The sequence below is a fragment of the Meles meles genome, chromosome 4 (assembly GCF_922984935.1).
Source record: "Meles meles chromosome 4, mMelMel3.1 paternal haplotype, whole genome shotgun sequence".
Taxonomy (NCBI): domain Eukaryota; kingdom Metazoa; phylum Chordata; class Mammalia; order Carnivora; family Mustelidae; genus Meles; species Meles meles.
In genome coordinates this window covers 20,114,177-20,135,145 of record NC_060069.1, presented here as the reverse complement: position 1 = coordinate 20,135,145, position 20,969 = coordinate 20,114,177, and the positions used below count along the sequence as shown (strand labels likewise).

The 20,969-nt window shown below is 42.1% G+C and overlaps 1 protein-coding gene and 1 pseudogene across 1 annotated transcript; one reads left to right on the top strand and one right to left on the bottom strand.

Annotated features, from left to right (window-relative positions):
* Window positions 1-1,762: 1,762 nt before the first annotated feature.
* On the bottom strand, window positions 1,763-1,921 carry LOC123941033 (annotated as a pseudogene).
* An 18,037-nt stretch (window positions 1,922-19,958) lies between these two features.
* Window positions 19,959-20,276, top strand: LOC123940509 (60S ribosomal protein L23a-like). Its single transcript, XM_046003365.1, has one exon. The coding sequence runs from the start codon at window positions 19,959-19,961 to the stop codon at window positions 20,274-20,276; it is 318 nt and encodes a 105-aa protein (XP_045859321.1).
* The last annotated feature ends 693 nt before the right edge of the window (window positions 20,277-20,969 follow it).

The window sequence follows — 20,969 nt, the reverse complement described above, 5'->3', positions numbered from 1 at the left end:
ACTGAAGTAATTATTGATTCGAGTCCATGACAATGAATTTTATATTCCAAATATTCACAACACACATTTTATACAAGTTTCATAGGTGTTAGGAAACAAATAAATAAATCTGGAAAACAGCTAAGTCAAGTCTGATCGTTCTGGTTCTTTGGTATATACACCAAAGCATACACTGTAAGAGCAGCAACACCGAAGTCATTTTGATAGTTAAACACAAATGGCCCCAAACAATGAACACACAGAGCCAGAGGGAGGTGGCTCTGGCTTTGAATGTCTGGAAGGGAGCCAACAGGCTGTCCATTAACTTGTATCTCTCAGAAAACAACAGGTACCTCACCTTCTTTCCTGGAAGGGCCTCCTGATCAACATCCCCATGCCCCGTCTTGGACCCCCTGATCTTTCTTGACTTTGTGAATTTGGGCAGAGACGTACTGGAGCATGGAGCCAAGAAACTCAGGGACACATCTGTGAATGACAAAATCTCTCTCCAGCTTAGAAATTTAAGACTCGTTTTTCACCATCAAAGAGCAAGGAAAGTTGCTTTTGCAGTGATCCACTCGACCCATGCTTACCCAAGCCTTTAGACCACTGATTTCCTAGAAACACCTGGCATCTTTCCTCTTCTCAGACCTCTTGGTACCACCAAACTAGACCATACATATTTGGGGACTTTGTCCTTCAGAAGTCATTGGCTAGAGTCCAGTCCTCCAATTAGAACAGAAATGTTCTGACTCCACGTCAAGCTACAGACTGCTGGAGGCAAATGGGACAGTCACTGAAAATAATGGAGACCAAGAGTGGTAGGACTGCTGCCTAAGGACTGGCCTTATACAGTTGGTTGACTATTGCTTCCTGCAAATCCCACTGTTACTAGAAAGAAGTTTCAAAGTTGTCGACTATTTCAGGAACATTAGAAAGACACTGAGTTCAATTTACTGTTCATTTAATCTATAAAAAGCTGAGTACCTACTATTTTCCAGACACTATTTACAAGCAACTGGAGACACAGTTCATTCACTTCCCCATTTGACGTTCATTACAAGCCAGGGACAGGCTGGCCACACATGCCACGAGTCCTAGCATAGGGAACCTTGCTGCATCAGTTCGAGGCTCTGATTACTAGAGTAAGGCCTGATAAGCAAGTACTCAAGGATTATTTGGAACTTTAGAATCTATAAAAATAGCCTTGCTGCCTCCATCCCACCCTTCCATCCTTCAGTCTACTATGTATTAATAAAAGGTAGAGTGCTGGACACCGAGGATACAACAGTGGGCAGACTGAGTCATAGTTCCGGCCTTCTATTGACAAAACTTGATACAAGTCCAAGTTCTCAAGTTTTGCCCAATTTGAGAATAAGATATTAATGTGAGAATTATACCAACATCTAAAATTTCAACTGTCACTCATCCTTGGTATACCTTTCTCTCCCTAACTTCATTGAGGTAGGACTGACAAAATTTACAAATATTTAGGTTGTACCCAATGTGATTTTTTAAAGATGTATAACCTAATGATTTAATATACACATACATTGTAAAATGATCACCATCAGCAAGCTACTGCATTACTTCAGAGTTACCATGTGTGTGTGTGCATGCATACGTGCGTGTGTTTGTGTGTGTGTGTGTGCACGTGTGTGTGTGTGTGTGGTGCCAAGTCTCAAGACCTACCTTTTAGAAAATTCGAGTATACAACAGAGAAATCACTACAGTCACCATGCTGTACATTAGACCCCCAGAACTTACTCGTCTAGTAACTGGAAGTCCAGACCCTTTGACGAATATTTCCCTGTTTCCACCACCCCCGTCCCCCTGGCAACTCCTGTTCTGTAGTGGTTCTTAGAGCTCAATTTTTTTTAATTAGCAAGAATTGTGCCTCAGATCAACCTCATTGGCTACGATACTGCCACTGCGCAAAGCTCTCAATTTGTTTTCAAACGTCACTTATGAGTGAGAACATAAATGTTATTAGTCCTTGAGGGTGTAGGGAGGGCTGTGAAGTGTTAAATAAAAGTTTGGTCAAAGAAGACAGAAAAGTGGGGCGCCTGGGTGGCTCAGTGGGTTAAAGCCTCTGCCTTCGGCTCAGGTCATGATCCCAAGGTCCTGGGATCGAGCCCCGCGTCGGGCTCTCTGCTCCGCGGGGAGCCTGCTTCCTCCTCTCTCTCTGCCTGCCTCTCTGCCTAGTTGTGATTTCTCTCTGTCAAATAAATAAATTATTAAAAAAAAAAAAAAGAAGACAGAAAAGTCTCTTAAAGATTGACTTTTTTGAAAAGGTTTTGTTGTTTGAATTTCTTCCCTGAACTTGTTTATTTTTTGTTGATCTTTTCATGTACTTGAAAAAATTGCATTGGATTGAAACTCTAAATTAAAAAAAAAAAAAAAAAAAAGAACAATCAAGAAATGGGAGAGTCTGAGAGGCCTGCAGAGCATCAGCTCCCCGGTGGGGAGGGCTTTCGCTCCACGTCCTCACACACACACACATGGTTTCCATTAAAACCACTGAGAAGTCCTCCTGAGTAGCGTCAACCACACATTTCCTCAGTGAGCCACAAAATAAAGTTCTATTAATTCTCACCAATATTCATGAAATGATGGTCTTTTATTGCACATGTCTAACCTCCTACCTTGGTCTCAAGATTCCCCGTACTTTTCTGACCCATGGGCGAACCCTTTTGCATCTCAGGGAGCATACCGAGTGGTCATAAAATGGTCAAGGCTGCCTTTAGTTACAAAGTTTAATAGGCTATTCAGATGGGAATCATATTGATGTAATTATAAGTAGGTTTTTTTAAGAAAGAAAAGGGCTGTAATGCTTACTTTTCCTTCCCTCATCCTGAATTCCCTATTAGGAATAAGCTTTCTTTCTGGAGAAAGACCCTCTTTTGCATCTATTAATACATCACTTCAAATTTCTTTTTCTTGGTATTTTTTTCTTATTTTTAAAATTTTGATTCACTTCCAAGTCCTGTTGGAAGTGGTTTTTTTTTTTTTTAATGTAATTTAAAAAAAACACATTACGTTTTACATCTACTCTGACCATTCTCAGATTACAAGCCTCTGAAGTGTGCTTGGCCTGTTGCCGGGTGTATTTATTACCATTAATAAATGAGTCGCTGGTGTAAGAATGCAAATTTTATGTGGCCCATGTATAAATGAGCCTGTTAAGAATGACCAGATACACATTTTATGTGACTGCTAAATAATTATGTCATAGAAATACAGCTTGTGAATTCAACATTAAAGAAAGAAATGGATTCAAATAATGTTCGAGTATTTGTCAAAACAGGGTTTTGGTGAGTTAAGGACATTAAAAAAGGACAAAAGAAAATGTTCAGGCTCTAGGAAGAGAGTGTGGAAGCTTCAGCTTACCACAGTGGCCTCTGAAGTCCACTTTCCTGTCTTCATTCATTATATGATGCAGGCATATCTAGATCACAACACTGGTCTTGTGTTTTGAATACTGTCATCAGTGAAGACAGGTGAAGAGAAGGGACATCCGAAACTGTGCTTATCCACAGCCACGACACTTCAAGCCAGGACTGAGAAAAAGGGATCAGATAGATAATGGGGACATGGTAGCAAGGGAGACAGCTATGATCTTGGAGCTCATATTCTGGGGGTGATGGACATTCACATAACCAATCGTGCAGTGTATTACAGTGTTGCAAAAGTGTTATTTGGTGCCTGTCAAGTGGCACAAACCAGAGTTCTCCAAAGTGTCATTTCCATATCAAGCTGTCCCATCCTGTAAGAAGTCTGGATGTTAATTTAATGTCATTTCTCTAGTTTATGCACTGAGCAGCACCTCAGTATGGAAGTGCTGGATAGACCAGCCACAGGGAGAGTCAAGGACAGACAGTAAGTCATTCTGCAAACCAAAGGACTATAGCATCGAAAACTACTGGGTGTTAAAAAACAAGACACCGGGGCGCCTGGGTGGCTCAGTGGGTTAAAGCCTCTGCCTTCAGCTCAGGTCATGATCTCAGAGTCCTGGGATCGAGCCCCACATCGGGCTCTCTGCTCAAGCGGGGAGCCTGCTTCCTCCTCTCTCTCTCTGCCTGCCTCTCTGCCTACTTGTGATCTCTGTCTGTCAAATAAATAAATAAACAAGACACCATTCTAGAACATATAAATGAGACAGTAGTTACTTAATTTTAGTCTGGACACAATCGGTGAACTTAATCTGCATTCCGATGCCTTCAATAAATATCATACGATCCTCTCTCTGTTAGTACATCTGTTGGTCAATGAGGATGGTCTGTGAGAGCCATGCAATGTTTTTAAATTATTAGAAATTACTGGCACAGTTTAAATGGGAAAGTTTGTATAACCAACCACATTATCTAGTTGGGTTTTTTGTTCTGTTTTGTTTCTGAAGAATGGGTAACTCTAGCAATATTTCCATATCAGCATCAATCAACAGGATCACAGTGGTACTCAGCTTCCCTCTGAAATGATAATGTGCCCTCCGCTCTATGAAAATCCTTTTTACTGCTGATGTTATTACACTAGGTGTGGGAGAGGTTGGCAAGGTGGGCTTCAGTCACTGACTTTATATGCCCTGCACTTGGGGGCAGCTGCTTTGTACATTTCAATCTTTAACTGCACAATCAATTCAAACAATCTAGGCTTTTCACTGTTTTGCTTTACTCTGTTCCTTGATTGCTGTGTTTTCACCTCTACTTAACACCTTTATTCATGAATTCTTGCATTTCTGCAGCAATTCTAATTCCACTCTCAACTACTTACACATTTTTTTGTTCAATAGATATGTACCTAGTATTTCATACTAACTGGGGGTTGGGGATGGGCAAATAAATGTATGAGGCACAATCTCTGCCCTAAAGAATTCCACAATCTAAAAAGAGGACATCAGAGTGGAGGAGAATAGCAGGGATTTTAAAAAAAAAAAAAAATCTGTAGCCAGAGAGCCATGTGTCAGACCATAAATTTTGATTTTCTACATTTTGTAGGAGGACAAGGTCAAGACCTTTAATTTTGTCATCTGTCCTCCCTCTCAGCTAAGTTCTCTGTCTTTACCACTCTCACCAATGCCCTCACTGACTTTAAGGATATCGAACATGTTATTTTGGCTGGGGGAGGGGCAGAGAACAGAATATGTATTTGAGAGCCAGATCCATGAACCTTGCTCTGGAAACTTTTCAAATGCAACCTCTTTATAATGGTGTCTAAAGATTTTACTATTTAAATGCTTAATGGCAATCTTGGAAAAAACTTACGGAGAAGATATACCAAAATGTAGAAAAATTAATCTAGCATAGAATGTTAGAGCTGGAAGAGACATTTCATTTTACAGGTAGGGAATTTAGCACCAGGTAATGCCATCTCTCAGGTCCTGGCAACAGTTAATTAATAGCCAGAAATCAATCTCAAATTTGAATATCCCAAGGTCATTTTTGTTATTAAACACTGAACAATACAAACAATCAGATAATCTCACTCCCCACCACCCCCATCCTTTTTTTTTTCTTTAACTTCTAAGGAGCAAGCAAAATTCATATTAAAATTATAATTATTCAGTAAATTCAACAGATAACTTGTTGAGTTGTGATTCTATGCCAGACACTGTTTGGCTGTGCTGATGGTATAGCATGAACCAAACAGCCACCAAACAGCTCCCTCCAGGAGCTCACATTCCAGTGGATGAGCTGTGTCTGAAGCCAATCCAGGCTTACAGGACACTACACACACTTTAGACCCACAGCCTGTCTGACTTCTAAGACTGTTGTAACCATCTAGGGAGACAATGGCCAGGAAAAATCCTTTGTAACATCAAAGGGCTCTACAAACTTATTGCGAATTCTAACATGCCAATGACCTGAGCTCATATGGCCAGGCATGATGTAAAAGAAACCACAATAATGGATTCCATCCTACGAACCACAAAATATTTCCCCTGGTTTCACCATAACCCAAATCTGATGCAAGGCTCTTGAAAGAATGGTAACTCCACTGATCATATGAAAAAGGCCATGCAGAGAACTGAATATCCTGCCTCAATTCCATCACCACAGAAACATCCAAACTAAATAATTTGCTCCCCAAAGAGCTCTGCTTTGTTCTCCACTTCAGTTTGTCTCAGAATTTTTTTCACTGTCCCCATATTTCAGACCAAAAAATAAAAATGTGCACATCACCCATATTACTATAAATGCCCCTAGTCTGGCCAGCAGGGCTCACCTTCAGGACATCAGGAGAATGTCACCATTAAGCGGACTTTCTCCAGTTAACATCTCTTTCTCATTTCTAAGCCGAGTAAAACCGTTCCGTGAGAGGTTGCTTCTCCATTTTCTATTCTAATCTGCAAAACTGTTTTCTCTTCCATCCAGCTGAAAATGGTGTATAATTACTTTACCCAGCAGCCACATCTACCTTTCTGCAAAAAGTCAGCAGTGATGCTCCTTTCCCCACTTCTCTCCAAGGACATCCCAACATCCATACTTAACACTTCCTCAGACTGGGAAATTTATTAATAGAGGCAAGACTCTAGAAGCCAAAAATCATAGACAGTACCCAAGTTATACCTTCAGATGAACCATCCATAATGAAGGAAGCAAAGAAAATAGCTCATTAACCTCTCTAGGTGCTAACTTCCATCCCCAAATGGTTTCTTAGCTTCCTGTGACTCTCTGTAATGCATAAACCAATTATACCAATGTAATCAACTGCGTGCTTAGGGACTGAATGTCCATGGCCACCTAAAACATGAGCTCCAGATCCTATCTGACTCCGCACCACTATGTCTCCCTCACCTGAGTGAATTCTGGCCACAGTGGAGGCACTTAGTATTTGTTGCACTAAAACATTAATAGATTAGGGTGCTCGCTTCGGCAGCACATATACTAAAACATTAATAGATTAGGGCGCACGTCATTTGAATTATAGACTTCCTCTGATTGGGCTTATACAGAACCACCCAGTTTTCATCAACAGAATAGAAATGCTTTACTAATATGCTGTACCACTGTCTTAATTCATAGCCCACATGCCATTGAGGTCTGGCCTCAACTTCCACCACCTCCTGCTACTACAATGAGACTCCACACTCCTAGTTCCTCACTCCCCGCCATCTCTCGCCTCACCCCAGCTTTGTCTCAATGCTCGCCTCTAATCAAATGCAGAGTGCACGAAATAGGATACGGGATCACATTAGCGCAGCTTTATTTTGATGTATTTTTGTCAGGCCGGTACAGACAAGTGGGAAGAGGACCGAAACAGAAGCTGGGAAAATACTGCCAGAAATGTGGTCAACAAATAACTTCAGCATTTACCTTCCTGTTAGTTCAAAACCTTTTAAGCAAAGTAACTGCTCCTTTGTCTATAGGTCAAAGCCTGAACCCGAATTAGGAGCGAAAAAAGGCAAAGCAAATCCCTAATAGAACATTTTTCATCCTATGGTCTCAGAGATTAGATTTCTTTCTATTTTTACTTAAAACAACAGAGGTTTATGCCTCCTTGTCTTTCCAAATCATACACAAAGGTTGGCAATAAGGCTCCAGTTGGTAGTTAATAAATCTCAGGTAATGTATCGATCACTCTTCATGCTTTTTTCTATTGTTCTTAAAACACAAGAACTGTCTCATTATGTTAAGAAAAAAAGGACACGTTTCCACACTTAAATGCCAACCAAGGAAAGAAATCCCTGGGAAGCTAATAATGAAACAAAGGTGGTTTTCTTCAGCAGAACTGTGTGTGCTAAATTGCACTTTTATGTGATTTTTAGGGCAATTTGCCACTTTCTTGGCACACTTTATCACTTTCCTTCAGCAACGAAAAGAAAAAGAAGGACCACAACGACCTATATATTACGGCTCTAACAATGCGTGGGGGTCGGGCTCTCCAAGCTTAGGAGTCGGATTTAATCATGGACATTTCATTTTCTTATCTAAGAGAAACTTGAGGGTACATTCTCGTTCCTCCAAGAATTTTACTGTTCCTCCCAGGGTCTTCATCCGAGAGTTTCCTTCTTCAAATACTGTCAACAGCACTGTTTCCAGCTGCATCTGTTATCCATGTTACAGCTACTTCACTTTTTATGTGGATGCCTTGCCTTCACCTCCCAGAGTATCTGTCAAACCCCCTCATCACCAAAATGGAGAAACTGAGGGCCAGAGATGTAACGTGACTTGCCTTCCCATATGTGGACCACCAGGGCTGAGGGATTAAATGGCTGCTAAGGTGGGTTCTGGTGTTCAGTGAGGATGACAGTTCCATGGAAAGAAACTGGAGAGGGGAGAATCAATTTGAGCCTCATGTTTCCCATGTCTCAATGAGGAAGATACTTCACTGGGTTGTTCCTTGCAACCAAGGGGTTAAAAAATCCAAATCCAACCACACCCCCCAGAAAGTGATTCCTTTTCTCTTCTTTGACTTGCTTTTCCAGTTGAGCACTACCCTTTCCTGTCTTGTGTCCAATTTCAAGTCTTTTCAGGAAGACTTCCCGAGGCCTCTAAGTTATGTCCACAGGCACTCAGGACACCTGTACTTCTCCATCATTTCATCACAAAGGTATTTAAATAATGTATGGGGAAGGTGCTAGGTCAGTCGGGTCTGTCTGCTTTGCTGGAGCAGAAGTCCCATGAGTGGAGCAAGTTTGTCTTTATCTCCCCCCGTTCCTACCCTGTCACCTAGACCACAGTGGGTGCAAGGAGAAGGTGTCTCATAAGACCTTGCTAAATGAACACCCAGTACATTTTCCATAAATGAGAGTCTGTGTTCATGCTTCTTCCCAGCCCTTCTGGTGGTTGAGCCAAGTGACACATACTTAGCTATTTTCACCTCTCTTAGGTCAATCCATTCTTCTCTTGAAAAATGACTTAGTTCATGGTTTCTGTGTAGTGATAGCAGCTTCCTGGTGTCTGATGTTTTATCTCTCATTTCAGTGTGAACAAAACAATCGAGGAAAAGTCACTTCTGTGTTTAGCTCTTTTGGCAAAACAAACCTCCCTCCTCCCTTTTCCCCCCACCCATCATTTGCCCTGAATTTGACTTCACCAGAGTCTACGTTAAGAACAGCAGCTAAACCTTCTTCAAAAATTTATTCACCATGGCCAACAGAAAAAAAAAAAAAAAAAGAAAAGAAAGAAAGAAAAAGAAGAAGAAGAAAAAAAAATAAATTCCTTTAAAACGGTCTTTAATCTAGCTGGAATGCCATAGATTGCTTCCAGATGTGCACGATACAAAAGTCAATCAAAGCTATTTATACTGACACTCTACAGTCCAAACAATCTGAAGCCAAATGCCATGTCTCCGCTTCAACGAAGCTATAAATGTCAGTTTTGTTGAATTTGGAGAGGTGTTGAAGAGTTCATGCAAGTTTGAGTTCTTGACTCTTTTAAAGCCAGCGGTAATCTTAAAAGGGGGGAAATAAAACCATGACACACACACACTTTGGTAAATCCCCATCCTCGCAGTGCCTACCTGACGCCTCTCGTATATGACCTGAAAAGTACCAGAGGTTAGAAGACAATACTCAGTTTATAAGACAGAAGAATGTAGCTCTTGGACAAGACACCAAAGAATCTGGCCAGAACCCCATACCCCACCCTGAACACAAACAAGCATGCTCGGGATTCAGTTGGCTGCGTGGCCATGTAGTGATACCTTTTTGACATCAACTGTACTGCTCTTCAGGGCGGCCTCACCCACAAGGGCAGTTCATGCTGTTGGCACCATACTTGGAGACCGGTGTGAGCACAGAGCTGGAGGTCCAGATGGCGAGCTGGGGACTATGTCATTTAGAGATATTTGCTATCTTTCTTCTCCACTGAGATGTTCTCTCCAGGCCTGTGTTTCTACCTTATTCAACATCACATTCCCAGTGCCCAGCATGCATTAGGCCCCAATAAATAATGTTGAAGGATTTCATATTTAGAAGAAAAGATGAACTGTGTCTCTACCTTTGCCAGGAATATGCTTCATAATGGTGAATTCAGAAAAGGCACAGCAGATATTGACACAGAAAAATAAAGCCAGCTTGAGCTGGGGGGGGGGGCGCAAATCATGCAGCTGCAAATCCCACCTTGTGGACAAGAGGTGTGTTTGTACACACCCCCTAATGCCGCTGAGGCTCAGCCCTCTGTAAGGTAGAGGCAGCTCAAGGCGCCTAGCCCAGGCTGCTGCCACCAGGAGGCTGTCCTGGATTCTCAGTAGGCTTTGGTATTCGTGCCTTTCCTGTGGCCCCTGTGGTTAGGATTTCACGTGTTTGAAAAACAAACGGAGCCAGAAACAACTCAAATTTGGAACCGTATGTAATAAAGAGTTCCAAGCAAACATGAGTCCATTTCATCCACAGATTGGCACGGCTCTGGCGCTACATGAAATCTCTAGGATCTGCCAGCAGGAATTTCATAGGGTTGCACCTACTACCGAGGGTCATGTGCAGGACCACGTGGCAATATCCACTGCCCTCCGTGTAGAACCACCCTGGCTAGTTGTGTTGACTCACAGGTCTTGGGGGTGGACAATCTGGTCTCCAAGTCACACCCAGCCCCTTCCCTGATTTCGTCAAGAAGCCACCCCGCTTTCCTGTACCTACTGAATGCACCTACTGTCGCATTACAAAGGCGGAGCTGAGAGGTTCCAACAGAGACTATGGAGCATACAAAGCTAAAACTGAATGATGTCCTCTCTTGCCCTTTACAGGAAAAAAAAAAAAAAAAAAAAATCGGCTGACCCTACTCACGAAACTGGGCTCTTGAGTCAGACCATTTTCCTGTGCCCTAAATGCTGGCTATATTCTTCCTTGAACTCAAGGAAGGCCCTTAATTTTAGTTTTTCATCCGTAAGATAGAAGTAACAGCTACCCTGAAAGGGTGAGAAAAATCAGGAGAAGATGAAATGCTAAGGCACTTAGAGTGCCTGGTACACTCTAAGAATTACAGAAGTTGAAGCAGCTTTATCACAGTCACTCATCAAGATTTCTTTACTTATGGGGCACCTGGGTGGCTCAGTGAGTTAGACCTCTGCCTTCGGCTCAGGTCATGATCTCAGGGTCCTGGGATCAAGCCCCGCATTGAGTCTCTGCTCAGCAGGGAGCCTGCTTCCCCCTCTCTCTGTCTGCCTGCCTCTCTGTCTACTTGTGATCTCTCTCTGTCAAATAAATAAATAAAATCTTTAAAAAAAAAAGATTTCTTTACTTATAAGCAGCACAGGACACATGAGATGATAAATGGCGAAGGATTTGCATTATGGGACAATTCAAACCAGTGGGGGCCATGGCAATCAGGAGGGCACTCTACCTACAGGGAGAAGAAGCCCCCGAGCCCAAGCCACAATTGTCATATGGGAATGACAGACCAGCATTTCTAGGGGTCCCAGATTTCAAAAGACACTGGAGATTACGATACTTATGTGCAATCTCCCATTTTTAAATGCTGGCAACTTATTACAAATGTTACCATCTCCCTGTGAGCCAACAACAAATTACGGAGTCTTGTTTTTGTTTTTATGACTTTAGTCTAGTTGGGAAAAACTGAGTGGAAGAAGGAAAGGGAAGGACTTTTTTGTACCTGACGTGGAAGCTGGCAGATATTCGCTTTGGAGTTGAGGTAGAGTATCTTCCTTTAGCCATTCAAACAAAACACTAAAACTTTTTTGGTGAGGTTTTGCTCTTTGATCATCTAATTTTGTGACATTAAGCAAAAACTTGCAGCCCTCTTCCTCAGCCTGAAGGAACCACTGTCCATACACTTTTTCATCTACCCACAACCAGCCAAGCATTTATTTTGCTACTAAGTGAAACACTGTATTTTTAAGCCTGCTGCACCATACCCTCCAAACCAGACCCTTCTGGTCCTCCTGCCATGCAGATGTGAGATAGAACCAAGCATTCATCCTTTGTCCCCACTGTGAACATGTGAGCAGAGGCTCAAAAACACTCTCAGGGCAACCCAAATTCTTCCAGAGCCCGACATCTCTCAGTCTTAGTACAACTTGATGATCTTAACCATCAGTTACCTGGAGACACAGATTTCACCAACGTTTAAATGGTCTACTCTTGACTTCCTTGGAAGATGAGGTCTGGAAGAACATCCATGCACTTTTCTTGAATCTAAGCTTTCCAGGAACATGAGATAGAAGCTTAAACTAACACATATTTATTGTAGCTTTTTGTATTGAGCCAGATGAGCTAATCTGAGATTTGTTTCCCAGAACCTTCTTCTCTGCATGGGTTCAAGTTATAGTTGGTCAAGAGTAAAGTGGCTGAGAGCAGGAAGGCAGGAGTGAAGCAGTAGTCGTTACTTGCTGAAGGCCTTATATTTCGCTGCAGTCCCGGCTCGTCCGTGCTCTCCTCCAGGTCCACCTCTAGCTCTCTTGGACTGTTCAGCTGGGAGTCTGGCAGAGTTCCAAGGCTCCTCACTGATGCTTGGTAGTGGATCCACAGACCGGTAGCTGCAGAGAGATGGCAACCCCAAGTCCTCCAAAGCGCTTACTTTGGCGGTCCCATTTTGAAAACGGGACCTGCCTTTGTGTCTGTGACTTCTCCAACTCATCACTTTTCACCCCTTCAGACATTTGCTTCCAGCTCCTCCTACAATGACGATCTAATTCTGAGGATAAATCCCTTATCCTAGATGCACTGTGGGCTCTGCTTTCCTGACTCAACCCTGATGAACGTAGCTCTCTTTTACAACAGTGAAGTGATGGCTGTGTGGTCTCCCCTGCAACGCCTGTGAATTCTGAGGGGGCCGGGACTCTTTTACCTCTTAAGCCTCCAGAGCCTTAGTATCTGCTAAATAAATATCATAGTACCTGCTCAATAAATATCAATAAAATAGAAGCATTAATTGATCTGTATCATCAAACTCTCCCATGGTTTTGAAAACAATGGGGCTAATTTTATTAATAGCAAGCCTCAAGTGAATGCCTGTCAACCAAAACACATTTATTAAGTGAGTACATGAAGGGAGCATGAGTGGCTCAGTCAGTTAAGGGTCCGACTCCTGATTTTGGCTCTGGTCATGATCTTATGGTTGTGAGATCGAGCCTCACGTCAGCCTCCACATTGCGCATGGAGTCTGCTTAAGATTCTCTCCCTCTCCCTCTGCCTTTCCTCTGCTTCTCAGCCACGCACACACACTCCCTAAATACATAAATACATAAATAAACAAACAAGAAAAATAATAATTGAGTAAAGGAGTAGAAGGAATAATGATGTGATGAGTGATGATGTGATGAGTGACTTTTCAATTCAACTTGACAAGGTTCATTGAGTGCTTGTGGGTTACACAATACTATATCTATTGCATGAGGTAATATATTCTTTTACGATTGACAACCGAGTTGTTTTCTTTCCTAGCATTGTAAAAACAAAAAAACAAACAAAAAAAACCCCCACAAAAAACAACAACAACAGCCACCATGACATATCCTTGAATTACATCTTTGTGAACTTCCATGAGATCTGTAGGATAAATTCTTAGAAGTCAAGTTGCTAGAACAAAGCAGGGGGTGGGGCGCAGTTCAGCTGTAATTCCTGTCCCCTGCTGAAACACCTGCCATCTATGTCCTATCACTTTATACTTCCACCATTGGTGTGTACAAGTGCCTGAGTCCAACATACCCTGACCGAAGTTATGTAGAATCAAACTTTTCTATCTCTGCCCCTCTGATAGGGGAATAACGGCTGCTCAGTGTTGTTTAAAGTTAACCTTGCTTTTGAATATGCAACAGTGCCTTAAGTTCTCACCTCCGCTGCTCTTCAGATCCACATAATCAATAAACCAGTCTCATCCTGGGATGGGACTAACTTTACAAACCAACAAGGGATACTTAGCATTTATGTAGCACTTCAACTAATGACTGGAACTGGCTTTGAGAAAAAAAGTGTTGTTGCTAATTATCATAGCCCATAGGGACATTAGCTTTTACTGTCTTTGTTTTACCATTCTCCCCTTAGGTAAGTGGAAGGTGTGGAAAGGCAGGCTCCATTATGCCAACTATAGGTTAATTAAGATAAATAAGACAGTTCCCTGTTTGCGGATGTCTTTTACAATGCAATCTCAGTGCTATTGTTGCCAACATTGGCTGGTGTTAACAGCGAGAAAAACAATTAGTACATTTGTGAAGAATGGCCCTATTCATAGTTTTTTGGGAGAAGGCAAATATTTTTAACTTAATTGACACTCTGCCTTGATTATAGAGTTAATACAATGGGTGTGGATACTTAGGGGCAAAAAAAAATTCTTCTAAAGGCTTTAATCAGGACAAGACCTCCCAGGAATAACAAGGTACTAACTGTAACAGCAGCATGTTAAGGAAAGTCAAATTTATTAATTTTCTTATTGTATTTTTCTTGCTGTTGATTCTATTCAGGCCATACTTGGGCTGCTTTTGTTTTTACTTTTTGAGCATTAACAATCCCCTAAAAATGTATTAAGAATTTAGAAAAGTATATAAAGATATGGAATTGTAGGGGTGCCTGGGTGGCTCAGTGGATTAAGCCACTGCCTTCAGCTCAGGTCATGATCCCAGGGTCCTGGGATCGAGACCTGCATCAGGCTCTCTGCTCCGCGGGGAGCCTGCTTCCTCCTCTCTCTGCCTACCTCTCTGCCTACTTGTGATCTCTCTCTCTGTCAAATGAATAAATAAAATCTTTAAAAAATTTTTTTAAAAAAAAGATATGGAATTATTTACAACTACCCTTTTTAGTTGTTCTTCAGACCATGGTAAGACAAGAGGCTTGATATTCTCAGGTGTGGCAAATGGAAACGAGCCTGTCCAGGGAGAGTTCTCTTTCCCATCACTACCCTCATGTGCTTCTACATAGGAACAGGAGGTGGCAGACCACAAGTTAAGAGGAAGTTAGAGTTCAACAGAGTAGGGGGACGCCAATGAACTTAACCAGTTTTCACTGCATTCCCTTTGCAATGCTTTCTTCTCCCTACTCTCTTAACCTCTCCCCCAACCCCCTACTCCGGGTATCCTCAAAACATCTGTACTTTCCAGGAGGGTGGCGAAGTCTAAAACCCATCTTTTCCTTGAAACAATTAGCCCTCTTCCCCTGGGAATCTGTAGGAAAGGTTCATGGGTAAGAAAGAGGACAACGAAACTTGCTCATGGCCTGCCCCACATGTTTCTGCCGCTAACAGCTTGATAGCGTGAGAACTGATGTACAGGTGCATGCGTGCACGGAAAGCGGCACCAAACTAGGCTGTGGTTCTCAATGTGAAGGGAGGGAGGGGGAAGCAATGGTAACCCTGGCACCCATCTGACAACGTCTGGGCACATTTTGGTTGTCCCAAGTTGGTGGGAATAAGTGCTGTCTGCCGCCCACGAGGAGAGGCCTGGGTTTCAGATGGTACCAGGCACCAGACAGCCCTTCACAGCAAAGATGACTCTGCCCAAAATGCTCATAGTGCTAAATCAAGAACCCTTATCTTGCTGATCAGAACAAAGGTTCCATATTCCTAGGAGAGAAGGTGACTGGGAAAAAGCCTCCAAGATAAAGATCTTAGGATGAGCGTGTTCAGACAGATTTTCTGTTGCATATCCCCGTTGAAAGGGAGGAAGAGAGGGTCTTTTTGTTTTGTTGAAAGTTAACCAATATTGGAATATCTAAAATGCACTTAAGAAAAATGAGAAGAAAATACGCCAGGGCCCTTGACTCTTGAAGAACACACATTTAAGATTCAAGAAGGAAGCAGACACATTTAATCATTTCAAGAGGTCTCCAGAACACGATACGAGTAAAAACCAAGTCCTTAACAGGGCCTGATGTTCTCTACAGCTTTTCCAGAAAGCTGCAGGACTCCCTCAAAGTTATGTGACACAATATTGAATGTTCCCTCAGGTTCTCCAAGTGAAAACAGCTGAACTTCTCTAGACCAGATTTATTTAGTGGTTATCAGAAGGAGGAGGCTTGAGATAACGTAATAATATAACATTTTTTTCTCACTCAATTTTCTTAAATGTCTTTGACGTTATTGTGATTATATCAAGTTTTTAACCAAAACAAAATCTATGGAAGAACTGGAGCTAAATATTGGTAAGTCGAATACTCTTTCCTTAATTACAAAATTCAGTACCACATTCCCAACCTAGCTTAATGACCACAGTAAAGGGCACAAGAAATTACTCCAGGGCCATGATTTTAAAAATACAGAGCAATCTTCACCTCTCATTGCTGGCTGAATTTAAAAAAAAAAAAAAAAGTTAATGCAATATTTTTCCTCTCCTTGATCTTTCTCAATCTCACACAGGCTCGAGCAGAAGATAATAATTATTTTCCAGTAACATAATAATAGAAAAGGTATTGACCAGCAATACAATCTACTTGATCACCCTGCATGACTCCATTCTTAGTACTGAAAGCTCAATTTGATGGCATGAGATATCTGTCTCTCAGAGGAATAAAGGGCTTTCCAACTGCACTACAACTAAAGGACGTGATCTGTCTTGCCTGACACCATCGTCCCCAAATTCAGTAGCCCTGCCTCATACATCATCAAGCAGATATTTTCACTCTGGTAGGACTTCTCAGACCTCGTGTTCTACCGCAGCTAAATGCAACAAAAGGATTTCTGCCTTCTGGTCTGTACCATGTTAATTTCCTTTTCCCATTTGGATGAAATAGTAGCGTGACCCTTATTGCACATTCCTGAGATGAAAAGCAGCACTGCTGGGCCACACGTGACTTATTCACTGGTTTATGGACCCAGATCTCTCGAAGGATTATCTTTAATACACAAGGTATCCTGGAGTGTTAAATGGTGCTTCAGGGTGTCGGTGAAGTGGTTGAGAAATGGGTCAGAATCACATGGAGAAAAGGAAACTCCCCACTGGCCACACATTTTAAAAAGCTAAGAAGGCTCATCAGTGAAGACCAAGAAAAAGGCTCCTGTGGGCCATTTATCTATAAACAGAACCTGGCAATACTTTCCACTTGGAATTTATTCCCAGGTCACTAGTTTTGAAGCAGTTATGCAAATCAGAGTTGGGCCAAACTCAAGACCAATTCTTTTAATTTATTTCTTATCCTTGGAATTCACTTTTTTATATGTGTGGGGGTGGGGCAACAGTCGGGGCTTCTGCTTTCTAAGGGGAGGAAATGTATCAGTCATTTGACTCTTGGGTTCCTCAACGGTGACCTATGGTTTTATGAGACTTGGAAGGATATTAGTGAGAAAAATCCTGGGGGACAGGAGGGTTGCAGTTCAGACTCAGCTTCCAGATGGTGAGCAGGGCTTCTCCAAGATACTCTTCTTCCGCAAAATGCCCTCTTTCTAAGTATAGACCCTGAGCACCAAACCAGCTCCATCTCATTAAAACAGGTGCTGAAGGAAAGGCAAAGTAGGACTCCTCCACCCAGCAGTCAGGATTTTGCCAAGAACCCTGTCCCAGATGTGACTACCTAGGCTTTACTGTGGAGAATGAGAACTAACCCCATCCCCAGGATGGTGCGGACAATATGTCTTGGTTCACCTGGGCCAGTGACAGTCCAGAATTGGGAAAGGGGAGGGAGTCATGTCAGGAAGGGGGCGGGAGACGGCCAAACCTTCCACTTCCCCATGAAAGGCTCTCTTCTTGGACCAGCTTTCCTCTCTTCCAGCTCCCCTTTACTCTAACATACTTGGAACCACAGAATCACTTCTCACTCCTTCTCGTTCCCCTTCTACATTCACTCTATCTCCACTACAGACGTGTTTTTATTAAGCTCATGGCTTCCTCTCCCCAATGCCAGTGGAGCTACCCATGTCCATCATTTTAAGTTACACTTGGGCAGTAACCCAAGTGACTGCTGAACACCATCTCCCAAATTCTCAAGGGAAGATGTCTAAGTGAGGTCCAGGAAGCTGCAATTCTAGCAGTTTTCTAAGTGATGCTGATATGATACTACTAGTTCAGGAACCTCACTTTAAGAACCACTGACCTCAAAAGACAAAAAATATGAGGCACAAATGAGAGAAAGCCTGACTCCCTGCAGTTTTTTAATAGCAGAACCTCTCCTCAATTGATCTGCATCAGAGTCAGCCCAAGAGTTTATTAAAACACAAATGCTGGCAGGACACCTGTGTGGCTCAGTGGGTTAAAGCCTCTGCCTTCGGCTCAGGTCATGATCCCAGGGTGCTGGGATCGAGCCCCGAATCGGGCTCTCTGCTTGGTGGGGAGACTGCTTCCCCCACTCTCTCTGCCTGCCTCTCTGCCTACTTGTGATCTCTCTCCCTGTCAAATAAATAAGTAAAATCTTTAAACGAACAAACAAACAAAAAACACAAATGCTGGGGTCTGCTCTTGGACATTCTTATTTATCAGGTCTGAGGGCCTGGGAGTTTGCAGTTGGAACAAGTTTCCAGGTGATGCTGGGTCTGTCCAGGCACACGTTTTCAGAAGTACTGACATAATGATCACATCACAAAATGAGCGAGGTAGGGTGACCAACATAGGGTAAAGCTGCTTGTTTTTTATTTCAAGTCAATACATAGTTACTTACACAACAGTTCTGAAATGACAATGGCATATTTGCAGAAAAATTTGAAAAATCCATGAACCAAAGAAGACTAATTTTTCCCCCCAGAGGTCCTAAGTGAACAAAACCCCTATTTTTTTAAAACAACAACAACAAACAAAGAAACTTTTCAAGAGGACAGCCTGCCATGATGTAGTCAAAACATAAACCATAAACTGAGACTTCACTACTGAACTGAAAGTAGAATTCCTCTGGCGTTGCCTGCATTTTGGATATAGTTCACATACTGGTTCTTTGAAGCCCAATGCATGTTTAAATGGGTTACTTATGTTTGCCTCTGAGGGTCATAAGGGGAAAAAATGTTTCAAAAGAAATCTTTTTGCAAAAATCTTGCTAACTATGAGACAATAGAACTGTTTTTTCTTTATATGAAATTTATCTTCTGGGTGACTATGCCATATGTAAGAGAGATATATGCCTATCTGAATCTGGCTTGTATAGACATAGAAACAAAAAGGAATTGGGGTGCCTGAGTGGCACAGTCAGTTAAGTATCCAACTCTTGATTTTAGCTCAGGTCATGGTCTCAGAGTTGTGAGACTGAGCCGTGCATCTGGCTCCCCACTGGGCATTGACCTGCTTAAGATTCTCCCTCTCCCTCTCCCTCTGCCCCTTCTCCCCTTAAAAAAAAAAAAAAAGAAAAAGAAAAAGAAATGAAAAGGACTTGTCAATTGTGTGATAAGTGATAGGATCCCAGAATTTTAGAGTTGAGAGTCACCTGAGAAAGCATACAGAGGGGATATATTTTAGAGAGTAGAAACCGAGACTCAGTCTCAAATCACATGATTTGCTTGGGCAAGATGAAGATTCAGGTCAACTAACCCTGGGGCTCACTCTTCCCATGATGCTCTGCAAATTCCCTGCCTTATCTCAACAGCTCTCCCCTCCAGACTCCATTTCTTTTCTCATTCATCCTGGATTCTTTCTGCTTACTTTTGCCCATATCTTATCATTCATGTCCAATAAATTCTCCATTCATAATTTCAGAAAAAACTGTTCCTACTTTTCCATCCCTCATGATAGAATTCTACTTAAGAATAATGGGACTCAGTGGTGTGCTGGAGCTAGTCTGTGTCGGCTCTTGAGAACCCTTTGTTAAATTTTCAGAAATTTTGCTACCTGATTGTTAAACAAAATCACTAGTTAAAAAAAAAAAGTTACCTTGCAAAAAACCAAATGATATTTTCAAAGAAAAGACTAAAACTTCACCTCTAATTTTATTACATTTTACCATTATCAATGGTTTTGAGGTTATTTACATCTATTGCATAGGGATGATGGAAATGCTATGAATGGTGTACTGTTACGCATCTGGTCCCAAGCCCATGTTCAGTGAAGTCATATCGGTAAATTGAAAGTAGTTACAGGGGAAGTATTTACACCACAGAAATGGCAAATGACACAAGTAAGGATTTTTTCTTCCCAGAGAGATATTTGTTAAAAATTTATCAGCACAGCCTTTTAAGAAGATGGCGCCGAAAGCTAAGAAGGAAGCCCCTGCCCCTCCCAAAGCCAAAGCCAAAGCAAAGGCTTTGAAGGCCAAGAAAGCAGTGCTGAAAGGCGTCCACAGTCACAAAAAAAAGAAGATCCGCACATCACCTACATTTCGACAACCCAAGAATGTGCGTCTCCGAAGGCAGCCCAAATACCCTCAAAAGAGCGCCCCCAGGAGAAACAAGCTTGATCACTATGCCATAATCAAGTTCCCCCTGACTACTGAGTCAGCCATGAAGAAAATAGAAGACAACAACACACTTGTGTTCATTGTGGATGTCAAGGCCAACTAGCACCAGATCAAACAGGCTATGAAGAAGCTCTATGACATTGATGTAGCCAAGGTCAACACCTTAATCAGGCCTGATGGAGAGAAGAAGGCATACGTTCGACTGGTCCCTGACTATGATGCTTTGGATGTTGCCAACAAAATTGGGATCATCAAAACTGAGTCCAGCTGGCTAATTCTAAATACAGCGCTTTCATGATTAAAAAAAAAAAAAAAAAAATTATCAGCACACCACTTTGTTATGGGCTGAATTATGCTTCCCTGAAAATGTGATTTTATTTGGAGATAGGCCTTTAAAAGAGGTAACTTTAAGAACTTTAAGAACTATAAGAAGTATAATTGATGAGTCCTAGTTCAATCTGACTGGTGCCCTTCTAGGAGGAGAAAATCTGAATACATAAAGACACCAGGGACATGCACACACAGAAAAGGGCTATGTGAGGTCACAGCAAGAAGGTAGCCAACTGCAAGCCATGGTGAGAAGCCTGCAAAGAAACCAAACCTGCCAACATATTGATTTTGGACTTGTAGCCTCCCACACTGAGAAAATAAATTTCTGTTGTTTAAACCACTTAGTCTAGAACCTTGTTATAGTAGGCTGGGCAAGCTAACACAACTGTATTTGGACCTCCTCACACACAGGTTCTAACTGAAATCCTTGACTTCTAGGTTTTATAACTCCCCTTCCTGTGTACCT